The sequence below is a fragment of the Eptesicus fuscus genome, chromosome 16 (genome assembly GCF_027574615.1).
Source record: "Eptesicus fuscus isolate TK198812 chromosome 16, DD_ASM_mEF_20220401, whole genome shotgun sequence".
Lineage (NCBI taxonomy): Eukaryota > Metazoa > Chordata > Mammalia > Chiroptera > Vespertilionidae > Eptesicus > Eptesicus fuscus.
In genome coordinates this window covers 13,429,540-13,443,546 of record NC_072488.1, presented here as the reverse complement: position 1 = coordinate 13,443,546, position 14,007 = coordinate 13,429,540, and the positions used below count along the sequence as shown (strand labels likewise).

The window sequence follows — 14,007 nt, the reverse complement described above, 5'->3', positions numbered from 1 at the left end:
TATGTGTCTTAACCCATGTAAACCTCAAAACACCCCTCTAAGCTTCTGTTATCATCCCTGCTTCTTAATGACAGAACTCAGGCACAGGGAGGTTAGGTTAGGTAGCTGGCCAGAAGCCACAGCCAATAGGAAACAGAATTAAGATCATAAAGCAGCAAATCTGGGTCCAAAGTTTGAGCTCTTAATATATTTCTCAGGAGGGAAGGAAGGAAAGAGAAGAGGGAGGGAGGGAGGGATGGAGGGAGGGAGGGAGGGAGGGAGGGAGGGAGGGAGGAAGATTAGAAGTTAGAGAGGGGCCAGGTCAATGAACCCAAGACCATTCATTTTCTCTTAGCTCAAAAGCATGAGAAGAATTAGGGAAAACACACTTTGGGAACACCTTCTTGGCCCCACCCTGAGAAGGCAGGCCACTTTCCAGATCCCTGTCACCCATACAGTCTCTGATGAAAACCGAAACTGCTTTCCAGCCTCCAGTGCTAAGGTCTCACCCGAGTCCACCTGTGACCCAAGCTAGCCCATCCCTGCCTCAAGCCCCCTTTGCTCCCACAGTTCCCCTCCCGTGGAGCCATAGCCACCCTCAGCCTCAGGGCAGCTCATTGTCAGAAGCCGCTGGGAGCCACAGCCTGAATCAACCTGTACCCTCATTCCCATCCAGATCTGATCCTCTTCAGGGCATTTATCCAACTTCTGGGAAATTGTGAAGGGCAAGGGAATAAGAAAGTTAAGGCTCCTTAGATAAAAGACTCTGTGTCACATACCAAGTGTTATTATTACTACAGAAAATTAACTAGCAACAAAGAACTCCACATTAAAATTTACATTGATCTGGCTTTTTTTTTCCTCCCTGCTCTCTCCCATAAAAATGCTTTAAATGCAGGTTGATTTAATGGAAACAATAAAAAATAGTGCTGAATGGATTATATTTGCTGCAGAATTACTACAAGGTATATTTTAAGAAAAACTTGAAAGTTATGTGTGGTTGTTTTTTTTTTTTTTTCTCCTTTAAGATAAGACTAGGGAGAGAAATGCAATTGCCTTTTTTCTCTGTATTGATCTAGACGAGCTCCCACAGGCTCAGTTCCTTGTTTCTAACAAATCTTCACACCTTCACATTCACGTCCAGACACTTGTCAAGAGAGCATCTTAGCGAAGAGACATGTGAGAGAATAGCAGCTGTGTGGCTGCACCTTAAAAGTGTTACACTCGGCAGTAATGATAATCATGTGACTGAACTCTACGCGGTTGTCTAATCTGGGTGGTTCCCATCATCCTGTTCCTAAGCCTGTGAATTTGGCTGTCCTGGCACTGGGGTTAGTCACCACCGAATGACTTAGTTATGGTCACTGCCACAGAGCATGAGAATGGGCACATCTCTTAGTTTCAAGTCTCCAACCATGTTCCCCAGGGCCAGAGTTGAAACAAAGCCATACAGAAGTGATGTTTTAACCTCAAGAAGCTTGTAAAGGCAGTTTAAGATCATGTCCATAAAGATTATTGAGCCACACTAACTTGGGTTTAAAACTCAGCTAGAAGCAGAGCGTAGGCCTTCAATAAATGTTAACAGTTGTTGATCATATCATTAGTGCTGTTATTATTGGTCTTGCTGCTATCTATACTAATAAAAGGGTAATATGCAAATTGGTCATGATGCCCTCACAGTAACAACCGAACAGCAGGCTGCATGGGGCGACCAGGCCGGCAGAGGGGTTAGCGAGGGACAACCAAATGACTGAGCAGCAGGCTGAGTGGAGCAACCAGGCCAGCAGGGCAGGGCAGTGAAGGGCGACCAGGCCGGCAGAAGGGAGCAGAGAGAGGTGACCAGGTCAGCAGAGGGGGTCAGTGAGGGGCAACCAGGCCAGCAGGGGAGGCAGTTGGGAGTGACCAGGCTGGTGGGGGGGACAGTTGGGGGCAACTAGGCTGGCAGGCAGAGGCAGTTAGGGGTGATCAGGCTGGCAGGGAGGGGGGCAGGGCAGTTAGGGGTGATCAGGCAGGCAGGCAGATGTGCAGTTAGGAGCCAGCAGTCCCAGATTGTGAGAGGGATGTCCCTGGGATCGGGCTGAAACTGGCAGTCGGACATCCCCCAGGGGGTCCTGGATTGGAGAGGGTGCAGGCTGGGCTGAGGGGACCCCCTCCCTTCGTGCACAAATTTTGTGCACTGGGCCTCTAGTTTTTAATATTTACATTGACTTGGTTCACAGCTGACTGCCTTGTAAAGTATAATCTTGCATCAGGTGGGACCTCCCCTAGTTAACCACTCAAATTGTTTCCATGTCTCAGTTATATGATTCCCTGATTCCTTTGTTGGATTCTAAGTAGATGAACAAGACCTAATTTGATGGTTCCTTCCCAAGGCCCTGCTTCTTTTAAAAACAGGGGAGGGTTGTAGATGAATGGGGACCCAAGACCTATGTGATGAACCAACTCCCAAGCTTCCCTCAACCCAAATTTTCCATCTTTAGGTTCTTCCTAAGTCGTCATTGTCACTTGAATAGATGACAGCTAATGATAATGAACTCACATGGACTTTCAGAGTAATTCAGCTTCACTACAATATAAATTTTGGTCAATAATGTCAGAATCTTATCTGATTTAATATAAATCTGTTTATGTATTTTCTCTTTCATTCAACATATATTTGCTGAGCATCTGTGATGTTTTAGGGACTAGAGACACAAAGATGAATGATCCACCAATCCTGGCTTTAGGGAGGTTGGAGGTGGGTGGGTAAGACACAGGGACCTCCTTCCTATAGAGGCCAATGGAAAACATTGATTCATGCCAGACTGGACTGCCTACTCTCTGAGCACACAGTCTGTGGGGCCTCTGCTCATGAGCTCATGCCTTCTGTCTTTGTGCATTGCCCTTTCCCCAGTTCCTGCTCACTCTTCATAACCCATCTTCAAGGTTCACCTCTCCTCATCACCCAGTCTGAGACACTATTTCGCTCTCTAGTATGTAGTTCATAAGCCACTTACTTAGCTCTTCTATACTGCCATTCACTGTAAATTTTGATAAATACTTTTACTCTTTCTCACTAGTCTGTAAGTTCCTGGAATGCAAAGCTCAATCCTAAACCTTTAGGGTCCTCGGAGCACTTAATACTTTACCTAGTGTGTAACAATGCACCAATAAAGACCTGAAAAAATTGATTTCAACAAATTCTAACCAAGATCTAGACTCAAGGCATCTTTGCACATGCTACAGAAAGATGCAAAGGTAAATAAGAGGCTTTTACTGTAAGTGAGATGGGACACTGGAGGTTCTGGTCAGAAGGTTGATCTGTTGTTACAGTCCCATCCTAATATGTTTTCTTATATGAGTGTTTCAACACAACTTCTTGGGGTTATGCCTAAATGAAGATTCATTTAACTTTAGGTGGGTTTTTTTGTTTTGTTTTTTTGTTGTTGTTTTTTTTTAGTTTAAACAATTAAGGTAGCTGCTATTCTTAAATTACAAATGTCCTTCTCACTTTCTTTTACCTACATTCTTGCCCCCCTGAATCTCATAAATGAGCTGAGATGCATATAGTTTCATGGACCCATGTCATTCCATGAAGAAAGTTGTCTTCTGTAAGAATAGCTCCTAATAAACATGTTCCTTTGCATACATCCATCTCACAAATCCTCACAATACAGCAAGCTAGTTCTTATGGCTTCCACCTTTAAAATAAGGAAACCAAAGATCAGAGAAGGTAAATCATTTGTCTGAGGTCACTTAGCTAGTGAATGGTGGAGCCAGAACTGAGTCTAGGCCTTGTGGTATTACAGCAGCTAAAACCATCTCAGAAAGGCATTCCATTGACTAGCATGTAGGGTTTGAGGGCTCACTTTTGTGAGCTAGCCCCACATCAACATTGTGCCTATTGGAATGTCACAGCCACAAAATAATACACTTTCCTCTATCTTGTCAACTGCCATCTCTGGCCCTCACATGCTGTCAAAAGTGCCCCTTCATTCTGGGCTTAAAATAACTTGGTGCCTTTGTCCTTTTTCAGACAGCTGCCAGCCCTTCAGTCTCATCAGCAGACATGCCAGGCGATTTCCTCTAAGCACGTAGAGACTAACCTGGTGTGGAATGGTGGGAGCCTTAGAGATTCTTTTTGTTCCAATTCCAGAGCTTCTTAGGATTTTTTGTTTTGTGTATGCATGTTCTGATATTGTATGTCACTGTCTGGCTGACCTATCTATCCTCAAGACCCAGACTGGCGATCCCTCTAGCAATGCTGAGTAGACATATCCTTTCCTATCTCTGTGATTCTAGTGATATGAAAAGCAACTGGATACATGGACTGATCCATGGTTTGCATTGCCCCTTGTTCTGCCTCTCTGGGAGCAATAGTATACTTGATTTTAACCAAGTGAATGACCTCGGGCAAGTCTCCATTTCTGCAAAGGGGTGGAAGTGAGGCGCTTTGCAGAAATAAATCTGTGAGTTTTGGACTAATAACTCTTCTTCCACCTTCTGGAGAATATTATTTGTCCATTGCAGCTTTCAGGGCTTCCATAAAGTGTTTTGTCACCAGGACTCCTGTAATCTGTGAGAGAAGTTATAGGCATCAGAACTTTAAATGCAGTGCTCACATTTTGCAAATAAAGAAACTCAACCCCCAGGAGGTGCCGGGACTTAACTGCAACCCATGCAAATCGAGGACCAGAATATGCAACTCAACCCCAATTGAGAGGCTTTTGTACATACTACTTCCAGCCCGCAGGTCAGAATGGACCTGGACATTCACAAACCATCTCTCCTGCCTTTTTTGATGGGCTCTAATTTATTCATTATGGTGAAGCCACTCAGCAAAAAAGTGTGGTCAGTGTTTTTCCTCAGCAAATTCACACAAAGTTGAAGACACTTTCTCTGGATAAGAATACAATTGATCCGAAAACACCCACAATTTCAGACTTTCAGAGTAAAGTGCCTTGTTCAAAGTCATCAGACAAATGAAGGACAGAGCCAGAACAGGAAGCGAAAGCTTCAGAAACACACTAGAAGATAATGGATGGTTACAGGCTATCCATACAGCTTTTCTGGCTTCCTAGAGTCCAGGTGGACTCCCACACTGTCAAATTGATTGATTGAAGCATCATTGCTAAGATGTTCTCAAATCCCTAGCACATGGATATGGCTGCATGCTTGTTTCTAGGTCAGAACAGAGAACTTCCTCCTACGAACACCAGCTAAAGATGAAAATAAGACACTAATGAGCGAGTTTCATGAGCACTAGAATGTAAGTAAAGAAAATGGAGGCAGACAGAAGAGAGAACTTGGATTTGTTTTTCATGGGGTTTTTGGCTCTGTCTTAAACAAATCTGACCCTAGGTATAAGCTTGCCCTTTCCTGGTCCCAACTTCCCTGGTTATAAAATACATGTTTGGCAACTGCTCTGAAAGTTATTAAAGTTGCAGCAGTAAACTATGGGAGACCAGAGAATTTCAGACAAAAGTTATTGCATCAGTAACTCAGAAACTAATTCCTAAAACTCTTGACACATTTATCCAGAGGGCTAGTGCCAATATAGAACTGGAAATCATTGTCAAGAGCCCCTGTGTACCTGGAATTAAAATCCATCATTCCTCGGAGCAGGGAGCGACAATTCTTGGCAGAATCTGAATAGTCATGCCTTTCACCATCATCTTTCCTCAAAAATAAGTCCCTTTAATTTTCAGAAGAGCAAGAAAATTTCTAATTTTTTTGTTTGTTTTCATAAGAACCCCTCATTTACATTTCCGTTTCAAATATTTCTTTCTTTGACAGCCCCACATTTAAACCAAGAGGCCTCCTTGTCCTTATTCAATTACACTGGTTTTATTTTGGATAGAAAACCTGCTGGGTACAGTAACAGAGAACAAACTTTACAACAGCAATAATCCCTTCTACAGCCTCTATTGTGGGGAAACAATACACTGTTATTAAATGGTTGAGGCATTGGCTCCAGTGATCTGAATTAACTACAGAAGAGTATAGTACGCTAACAAAACTACTCTCTTCACTCAGCAGACTCCCAGTGCATGCCGAGCAACATGGCAGGGACCAGAGACTCAAAACTGCTATCCTGGAGGCCCACTGAAGGACCAGTGATTGCCTCAGGCAACACCTTTGTCAGGGAAAGTTAACAAAGCTGGAAATTGGCCCTCTGACTCGCTGTTGGAGGACTGACAATATGCCTCTGAGTTTTAAATGTCTGTGCACCTTGACTCCGGCTCTGTGTCCCAAGGCAGTAGCTACAGAAGTTCCCAGGGCTGGCTTCAGCGTGGTGTAAAAAGGAAAAATGAGGAGCAGTGCTCAAATCATTAAAAATGCAATCATTGAACTGATCCTGTAATCTATATTTATTGTCTCATAATAATAAAACATGCTGAGACATGCCATTGAGTGGCAGGGTGCAGCCACAGAGCATGTGCCGTGTGCTCTCATTTATTTAGAATTATAGCTGAAAGGCTGTTCACTGAGGTGTTGACAGTGGTTATCTCTGAATAATGACTTTGAGGTGACTTTTCTTTATCCACTTTCCTGAATTGTTGGACTTTTAACTTTTTCATAATAAGCATCACTTTATACGTGTGGGGGAGGATGCTTTAAAATGTTTTAAAACAGAAAGCTAGTCTTTCCCTGAATTCCTTAGCACTTGCACTGCTATACCTAAGCCCAACATAGTGGTCAGTCCATAGGAAACACTGTGATGAGTTCATGCATGTACAGAGTCCCCTGTTATCTGCAGGTGTATGTTCCAAGTGGATGTCCGAAATCACGGATAGTACTGAACCTTACATACTGTTCTTTTCTGTACATCCCCATGATACAGTTTAATTTATAAATTAGGCACAGTAAGAGGTCAACAATAACATAATAAAAATAGAATAATTATAACAATATGGTGTGATAACAGTTATCTGAATGGCTTTGGGGCTGTTACTGAGGGTGATTTGAGCACAGCACTGCGATACCATGACAGTCGGTCTGACAACCAAGATGGCTGCCAAGTGACAAATGGGAGGGTAGTGTACACAGCATGGATACGCTTCACAAAAGGATGACGCACATCCTGGGTGGACAGAGCAGGCCAGGGCGAGATTTCATCAAGCCACTCAGAGCAACACACAATTTAAAACTTATGCATTGTTTATTTCTGGAATTTTCCATTTCATATTGGTAACTGTTACTACAGAAAGAAAAACCGTGGATAAGGGCAGATTGCTGCATACATATACCAGAACTCATCAATTTACACATTTTAAGCCATCAAATTACACATTTTTAGTCCATGCACTCTATTGTATGTCAATTACACCTCAATAAAATTATTTTTTAAAAGGAAAGAAAATATGAACTAGTCCATATAATTTCCTTTCGCCACATAAGTTGTCAAAATAGCTATCTATTTCTTTAAGAACCTGAGTCATTGTTGAGAAGCAAATTTGATGTTCCAATCAGTGACAGAGGCTGTTCCCAGAGGTTAATCGCCTGAGTGAGGTGTGAAAATGTTCATTTAGCAGATTCTCTGTTCCCCCACCATGGCAGTGTCCTTGGCTATAGACGGATGCAGAGCTCGCCGTCTGACCTGCTTTTGTCTTTTTCTGTTTGCACCTTTTTGCAGAGTCCACGTCAATCTTAGGTACCTTTACCCCAAAATACATGCTTCGGTGCACTTTAATTTTCCTGCAGTAAATAAATAGCTCTTGCAAGCTTCCCTTAAGTAACTATATAGCAAACCTGAGGATTCTGAGACTTTGGAATTATATGAAATTCTGAAAACCAAGCATTCTTTCCAGAGATAATTACGAATAGACAGGTAAATGTTTTAAAGGCTGTTCCTTCACTCTGCTGCCAGGTTTTCTCAAGTATATATACTCTTTTCCTGTAAGACCAGCTACTGAAATATCTCACAGGTCTGTAACTGCCTAAAGAGAATATGGCAAAAACAAAACAAAACAAAACACAAAAACCTGCCAGTGGCCACAGCGGGTTTGGAAATTGGGTCTCTGAGTTAACTGGACAAGACAGGAACAAATGTCCGTGTGCTCCTCTCAGGGCCTCTCCCCTGCAAGCCACGTAGAGCTCCATCTCTTCTCGGCAATGCCCTTGGAGAGTGTGGGCCCTGACGCCTCTGCAGGGCAGGCCCTCTCTGCAGGTTAGGCCTGCTTCTCATCACTGTTTTCTGTGCTTCTCCCTCGCTTTCTATGCCACCAGCTGGACAGTGCTGCAGGGAAGAATTGGGCGCCCAGAGAACCCGTTCCGAGTGGCCCTGGAGTACATTTCAAGTGGAAACCGAAGCTTGTCTGCAGTGGACTTCTTTGCCCTGAAGAACTGCAGTGAAGGTAACTGAGTCTGGCTTGCCCCTTCACTCCTCCATAGCTTGTTGTCTTAAGTGTGTCAGTAACCGCCACCATGATTAGCTGGGAATGTATGCACTTATCTAGAAAAGTCTACAGTGCTTACGGCTGATTCTGAACATCATCAAGTGCTTCACAGCCCAGATGGTTGGTTTTCAAAGATCTAATATAACATTATATCTGCCTAACTTAAAACTTCATCGCACAGAATATAGTCTTCATTAGATAACATATTAGCTTCAATTCTCTGGCTGCCGAATGATTTCACCGTCTTAGATTTTTATGGTGGAAAATTTCAAATGTACACAAATGAATAGAATAATGCAACAAACCATCAGAAACCCTCCACCCAGTTTCAGTAATTACCGACATTCTGCCAGCTCTTCCAACTCCTCACCCCGCCAACTTGATAATGATTATTATACTTTGTTTTTCCTGAGGCAAAACTTATTACTAAGTATTTTTTAATGATTTGGTTTAAGCTATTATTTAGGGACAACATGGGAAATGGTTATATGTCAAATTTTTCACTTATTTTGTAAAAACCATTGGAGCATGATCCCCTGTGTCATTGAATTCCTTTGGCTTAAGTCCCACACTATGAATTTATTTCGAGATGGCATCTCTCTCCTGAAGCATAATTGATTGGGTTGGGTTTTTTCTGCCTTTTTTACCAGGAAACTCTGAATTAAATCACAGTAATTCTATCTGTGTAGTTTTTTGATAAGTCTATTTCCCCCTCCCTCTACAGAATTTTTGATTTTGCATTCCTATTTTCAAGATTATATTTTATATGTATCTCTTTATTAGCTATTACCTCAATTCTGATTGGTAAGCAGAATGAAATGGATCATAAGTAGATACAGGGTGGGGCAAAAGTAAGTTTACAGCTGTTTGCATGGAAAATAATACAATAATGATACACAAATAAACTCTGTGTTTTGCATATCACAACTGTAAACCTTCTTTTGCCCTACCCTGTATATGAGGTTGATCTTCCCTTGATCTTCAGAAGGCCTAGCGTCATGATTATAAACATCCTTTGTTGTTTCGCACATGCAGAGGGTATAGAGACGAGTATAGGAGAATCTTCGGGAGGAAGTTGATTTCATTACTGCTATTCTCCTGCTGGGTCTACTCTGCCCAGAGGTACCCTGGGAGGGAGCTCTCACCTGTGCCAAGGAATGTGTGGTCTTAGAAGCCCAAGATTGACGTGTGGACAGGAAGGAAGCCCGTGGCACTCGCAGACCTAAAGTCTTAATTTAGACTGTTCATGAACAACCATGAAAGCCCTTCACACACAGCCATCTGTTGCACGTAGAGGCCCGGTGTTAAATCTCATGCCTCTTGGAGCTTGTGTGTGAAAGAGACTCCCTTAGGTGGGGAACTGACCTCCCAGCGCCTTGTACTGCTGCGTCTCTTCACTCATTGCTTGTTTTGCAAGAACTTACAAAGTGTGTGCTTTTTTTGTTCTTCTTTAATCAAAACTGGTTTATGTGTGGGGGACAGGAAAATCGCCATAATATGATAGATTGACATTCAGTTCAAGTTGAAAAGGTGGTTAACCTGTGATGTGAGGCAATGTACAGGAAACATGCGGTTTGGGAGTAAGCCAGGAGCTTGCACAAATGTTTCCGCGCTCACGAACTTGGGGATTTGTGAGTGCCTCTGGACATCATCAATCCTCGCAGATGTCAAGGGCCTGTGTACCGTCCAAAAGAGGCCAAAAGGGAGCTAGTTTACAGGAATGTGGCAGGGAGAGGGTATCATTTCCCAGAATTGGCCTAACCTTATTTGAGCAACATCAGGAGAAGGGAATAAGAGCCTACAAATCTCCAGGCTCAACACAATTACTCCTGCAAAAAATTATCTGTACCTTTGATCAAGGATCTCACCCAGTCGTGCAAATTTTCTTCTTCCTTACTCTACAACTTGCTTTCACCTACAAAATGTTTCCTCTATAGTTTATGTTGCATTTGCAGCGAGTCTGTTGTAGAGTTTAAAAGACCTGTTTCCTGTCTGCTTCTCTACTCTTATGAAACCAAGAGAGTTGACCTCTCTTACTTTCTCTAATGACCCAGAAAGTGTTTCCTCTGGCAGGACACATTCTTAGCAGAGGGAGAAAAGCAGTCTGCCTCTGGTTCTCTAGGGAAGGTGGATTGGTCAAGAGACGTAGGAAGATCCTAACGGTCCAGCTACCTTCCATCAGAGGCTCCAGGTCCAAGAACAGATGGGCTCCATAGGGAAGCAGATGTTCTCTGCACTCCTTCTCTGGCTTGGACTCTTGTGGTCACCAAGGGGTGTGAAGGGGTCAGTGTGGATGTGTAAGGCAGAGAGCAGAGTAGAATATAGTAACCCCAGTGTTTCCTGAGAATTTCTAACTCTTTCTCCCATAGCAGAACAAATTCAGGCACCCATTCAAGGCCTATTTGAGTAGACAAATGTCTATGTTTTCTGAGGTCATTACTTTGGTTAGGTCATGAAGGCCAGGAGAGAAGTTGTATCTTTGAGAAGGATGAACAGGGCTGGTGAAATGCTCACCGGGATTGTAGCTTTAAGACCTCCATTCTACTTTGTGCAAAAGCTGCTCCCCAAATGGCATTCCTGACTTACATTTAATTTACACCAGAGCTATTGAATAGTTGCTCCATTTGTAGAAATTTCTTCCTCCAAACTAGTGCCAATGTGCCTTTCTCACAAAGACCACAGCGTGAGCACTGAACTAGCAATCCTATTGAAGTCCCCTTTCCATCGCTTATTTGCCATAGACTAGCCAACTCTTCACATCAGAAGGGACATTAAAGGTCTCCCCCAGAATAGCATATGGATTGTGTTGTTGTTGTTTTTTTTAATTTAGACTAGGAATAACAATATTCCAATAGTTTCCCAACATTAACCTCTATCATAAGGGTCAGTGAGAAGATGGCTATGGAGGTGCATTGTAGCTTATGCCCTGAGTTCCCTTCCCTCTCTCGGCTTCACCTGGCCTGAAACCTTAAAAAACAGAGCTGTTCCCTCCATGCTGCTCAGTTTCTTGTGGAGAAAATACTATTCACAAAAATAAATTACTCTTCTGACTCCTCCACAAAGCCTTATGAAGTTAACACCACGGGGGCACTGACAGCCACAGCACTGCCAACCTGAGACTGGCACCGAGGTGGCTCCCCTGGGCTGGTCACTTCAAGGGACTGGGTCATCTCTGCAGTAGTGGGATCTACTGCTTGGAAGTGAAAGCAAAGAGGAATCACAGCCACAGCCTCGTGTCCTCATTTAATTCTCAGTGTGCCCCAGGTGGAGGGTGAACCCTGTTTTCAAAACACTCTACTTCTTAACTCCCTCTTTCTAAAACCTCCTGCCCATAATTTATCTGTGGACTGTACTGTTTGGAAGATAAGCATTCAAATGATGATTTCATCCAGCCACCGAGATCTACTCACATTCCCTCAACACCTCCCCACGCCACGCCTTTGTCTGGCCATGGCACACGAAGCGTGCTCTCTCCCTTTGCCTTTCCTTCTGTCTTTCCAAGTCCTGCACTTCTTTCAGACCTCAGCTCAAATGCCATCTTCTCCAGGCAGTCGCAGCTCACAATTACTTCCATGCATTTCTATTTTAGAACAGTTTACTTCTTACCAGAGTTACTTATGTGCCTCGCTCAATAGATGCTAAGTTCCTGGAATCAAAGACTGCATCTTCTTTTTTAATCTCTGCATTCAAACTACTAAAAACTACCAGTGCTTTTCTCCTGGTCTGCACTGAGGAAAGATATTCCTTTTACAGGGTAGGAGAGAGATTGCAGCTTTGGAATAAGACAGAATGAGGGTGGGATCCCAGCTCCATCACTGACCACCCTCTGGAGCTTAGAAGAGTTTTTTAAAGTCTATGAGTTTTGATTTTCTCATCAGTAGATGGGGCTAATAATACATAGTTATAGGTTTGTTGGGGAATTAAAACTAATATTGTGTGTAGAACCCCTGGCACAGAGCTAGAACCCCTGGTACAGAGCTAGACACAATAAATACTATTGCCATCTCTGTCCTGTGTCCCTGACTGAGCTGAATGTCCTCACTCTGGAACCAGGGCTGACTAATCCTGCACAACTACCGGGTGTGCTTGCAGGCTCCCTCCCACGTCTCACTTTCTGTCTGGGCTCTGTCCGAGCCGACGGGCCAGGAAAGGTTACCACTTTCCCAGCAGAGTCTAACAGCCCGGATCCACGTTCTGATTTTGAAGGCAGCTGCAGAGTTCTCTTCCCTACTCCCTATGATCTTTGCTTTTATCTCTAATAACGTCATTTTTCTTTTGTGGCAGGGTACACAAAATTCATTGTGTAATGAAAAGGAATAGGACTGTTTAATCCTGTGGGGATGGTTGGAGGCCAGGGAAGAGCCTAGGAGTCCTTCAATCTGCTTACCACACGGCTTTCCTCAGGCTGAGCTCAGGGCTAAAACACCAGGGCCATAGCTGGTGGAACAAGAAAAGGGTTTTGCCAGTCCCTCCTTTTCCTGCTAATGTTACTGCTGGTGGCACAGAGTCTCTAACTTTGGGAGGGCTTACTCATAATCAGTAATAAAGCCAATAAAAAGTGCTTAGGAACAATAATGATTGCTTGGGCAACTGTTTTAAATATCCAACTGCTGGAAATCACCCAGAAATGGGGGGCAGGCACCAAGGTTTTTAAATATAAATAAATAAGGATCTAGTGTGCTGAGGTCATTTGTACTCCCACAAGAAAATTACTTTCAAATTACATCTACATAAAAGAAATAATTGAAAAGATTAATCACACTGAAATAATTGGTCTATTTTACAAGTAATTTGGAGCAATATTCAGTCATTGACATCAATGTCTAGTGGTAAAATAGTAATGAATTTCATTCTCTAATGTATTTATTTTATTAATGGTGCTAAATGGTGTTGTTACTGCTTATAAATATTTCATAACTTTTAATTCATCAAATGTTCAAATAATTTCTAAAAGCATTTATTAGCTTTAAGTAACTCTTAGTATTCAATATGCGATTGACACACTGCGGGGTAATTTTAAAAATTATTGTTTTGGGTAATGGGAGTCTCTTTGAATGTGGAAGATTAAACCCCAGTTATTAATGAGACCGGAACTCTCGCTGGTGATGAATGAGGGGCTTGGTGAAGCTGTGTTCCCTCTGTAGGTCTCTGAGGCCCCTCTTACAGCCATTCCTTCAAATCTGTGGCTATGAGAAGAGCAAGGTGGACCAAGATAAATTCTTTCCAGAGATAATAAGAGAAATGTCAGTTTAGACATTGGTTTCAATCCACTACCTCTCCCACACCCTCTTCATGTTTCTGAAGCTGACAAAAGAACTCATACATCCCAACCTCACCTCCTGTCTGTTTTTTTTCATTCTTTGATGGAGGCCTTAATGAGTGAAATGGGCAAAAAGATGCAACAGATGGACAGTGGAAGGAGAACAGGATTTTCGTAAGAAAAGCATGGGTTTGAATCCTACCTCAGTTGCTTGGGTACTACGTGTCCATTACATCCTATGGTATTAAATAATTCATGGATAAAATGAAGACAGTGATACCCACCCTGGTCCGTGTGAGTTAAGTATGATAATGTGACATGGTGTCTGCAGCCTACTGGGAAATCAGCCAGGATTAGTTCTGCCCCTTCTTGAGTCACCCAGTGGCCTTG

At 42.9% G+C, this 14,007-nt stretch overlaps 1 protein-coding gene across 1 annotated transcript in view; it reads left to right on the top strand.

Annotated features, from left to right (window-relative positions):
• Positions 1 to 14,007, top strand: part of ALK (ALK receptor tyrosine kinase) — a 591,773-nt gene that overhangs the window by 437,221 nt on the left and 140,545 nt on the right. The window contains exon 5 of the mRNA XM_008162272.3: positions 8,188 to 8,315. Coding sequence (XP_008160494.2) covers positions 8,188 to 8,315 — 128 coding nt within the window. The remainder of the gene's footprint in view (positions 1 to 8,187; positions 8,316 to 14,007) is intronic.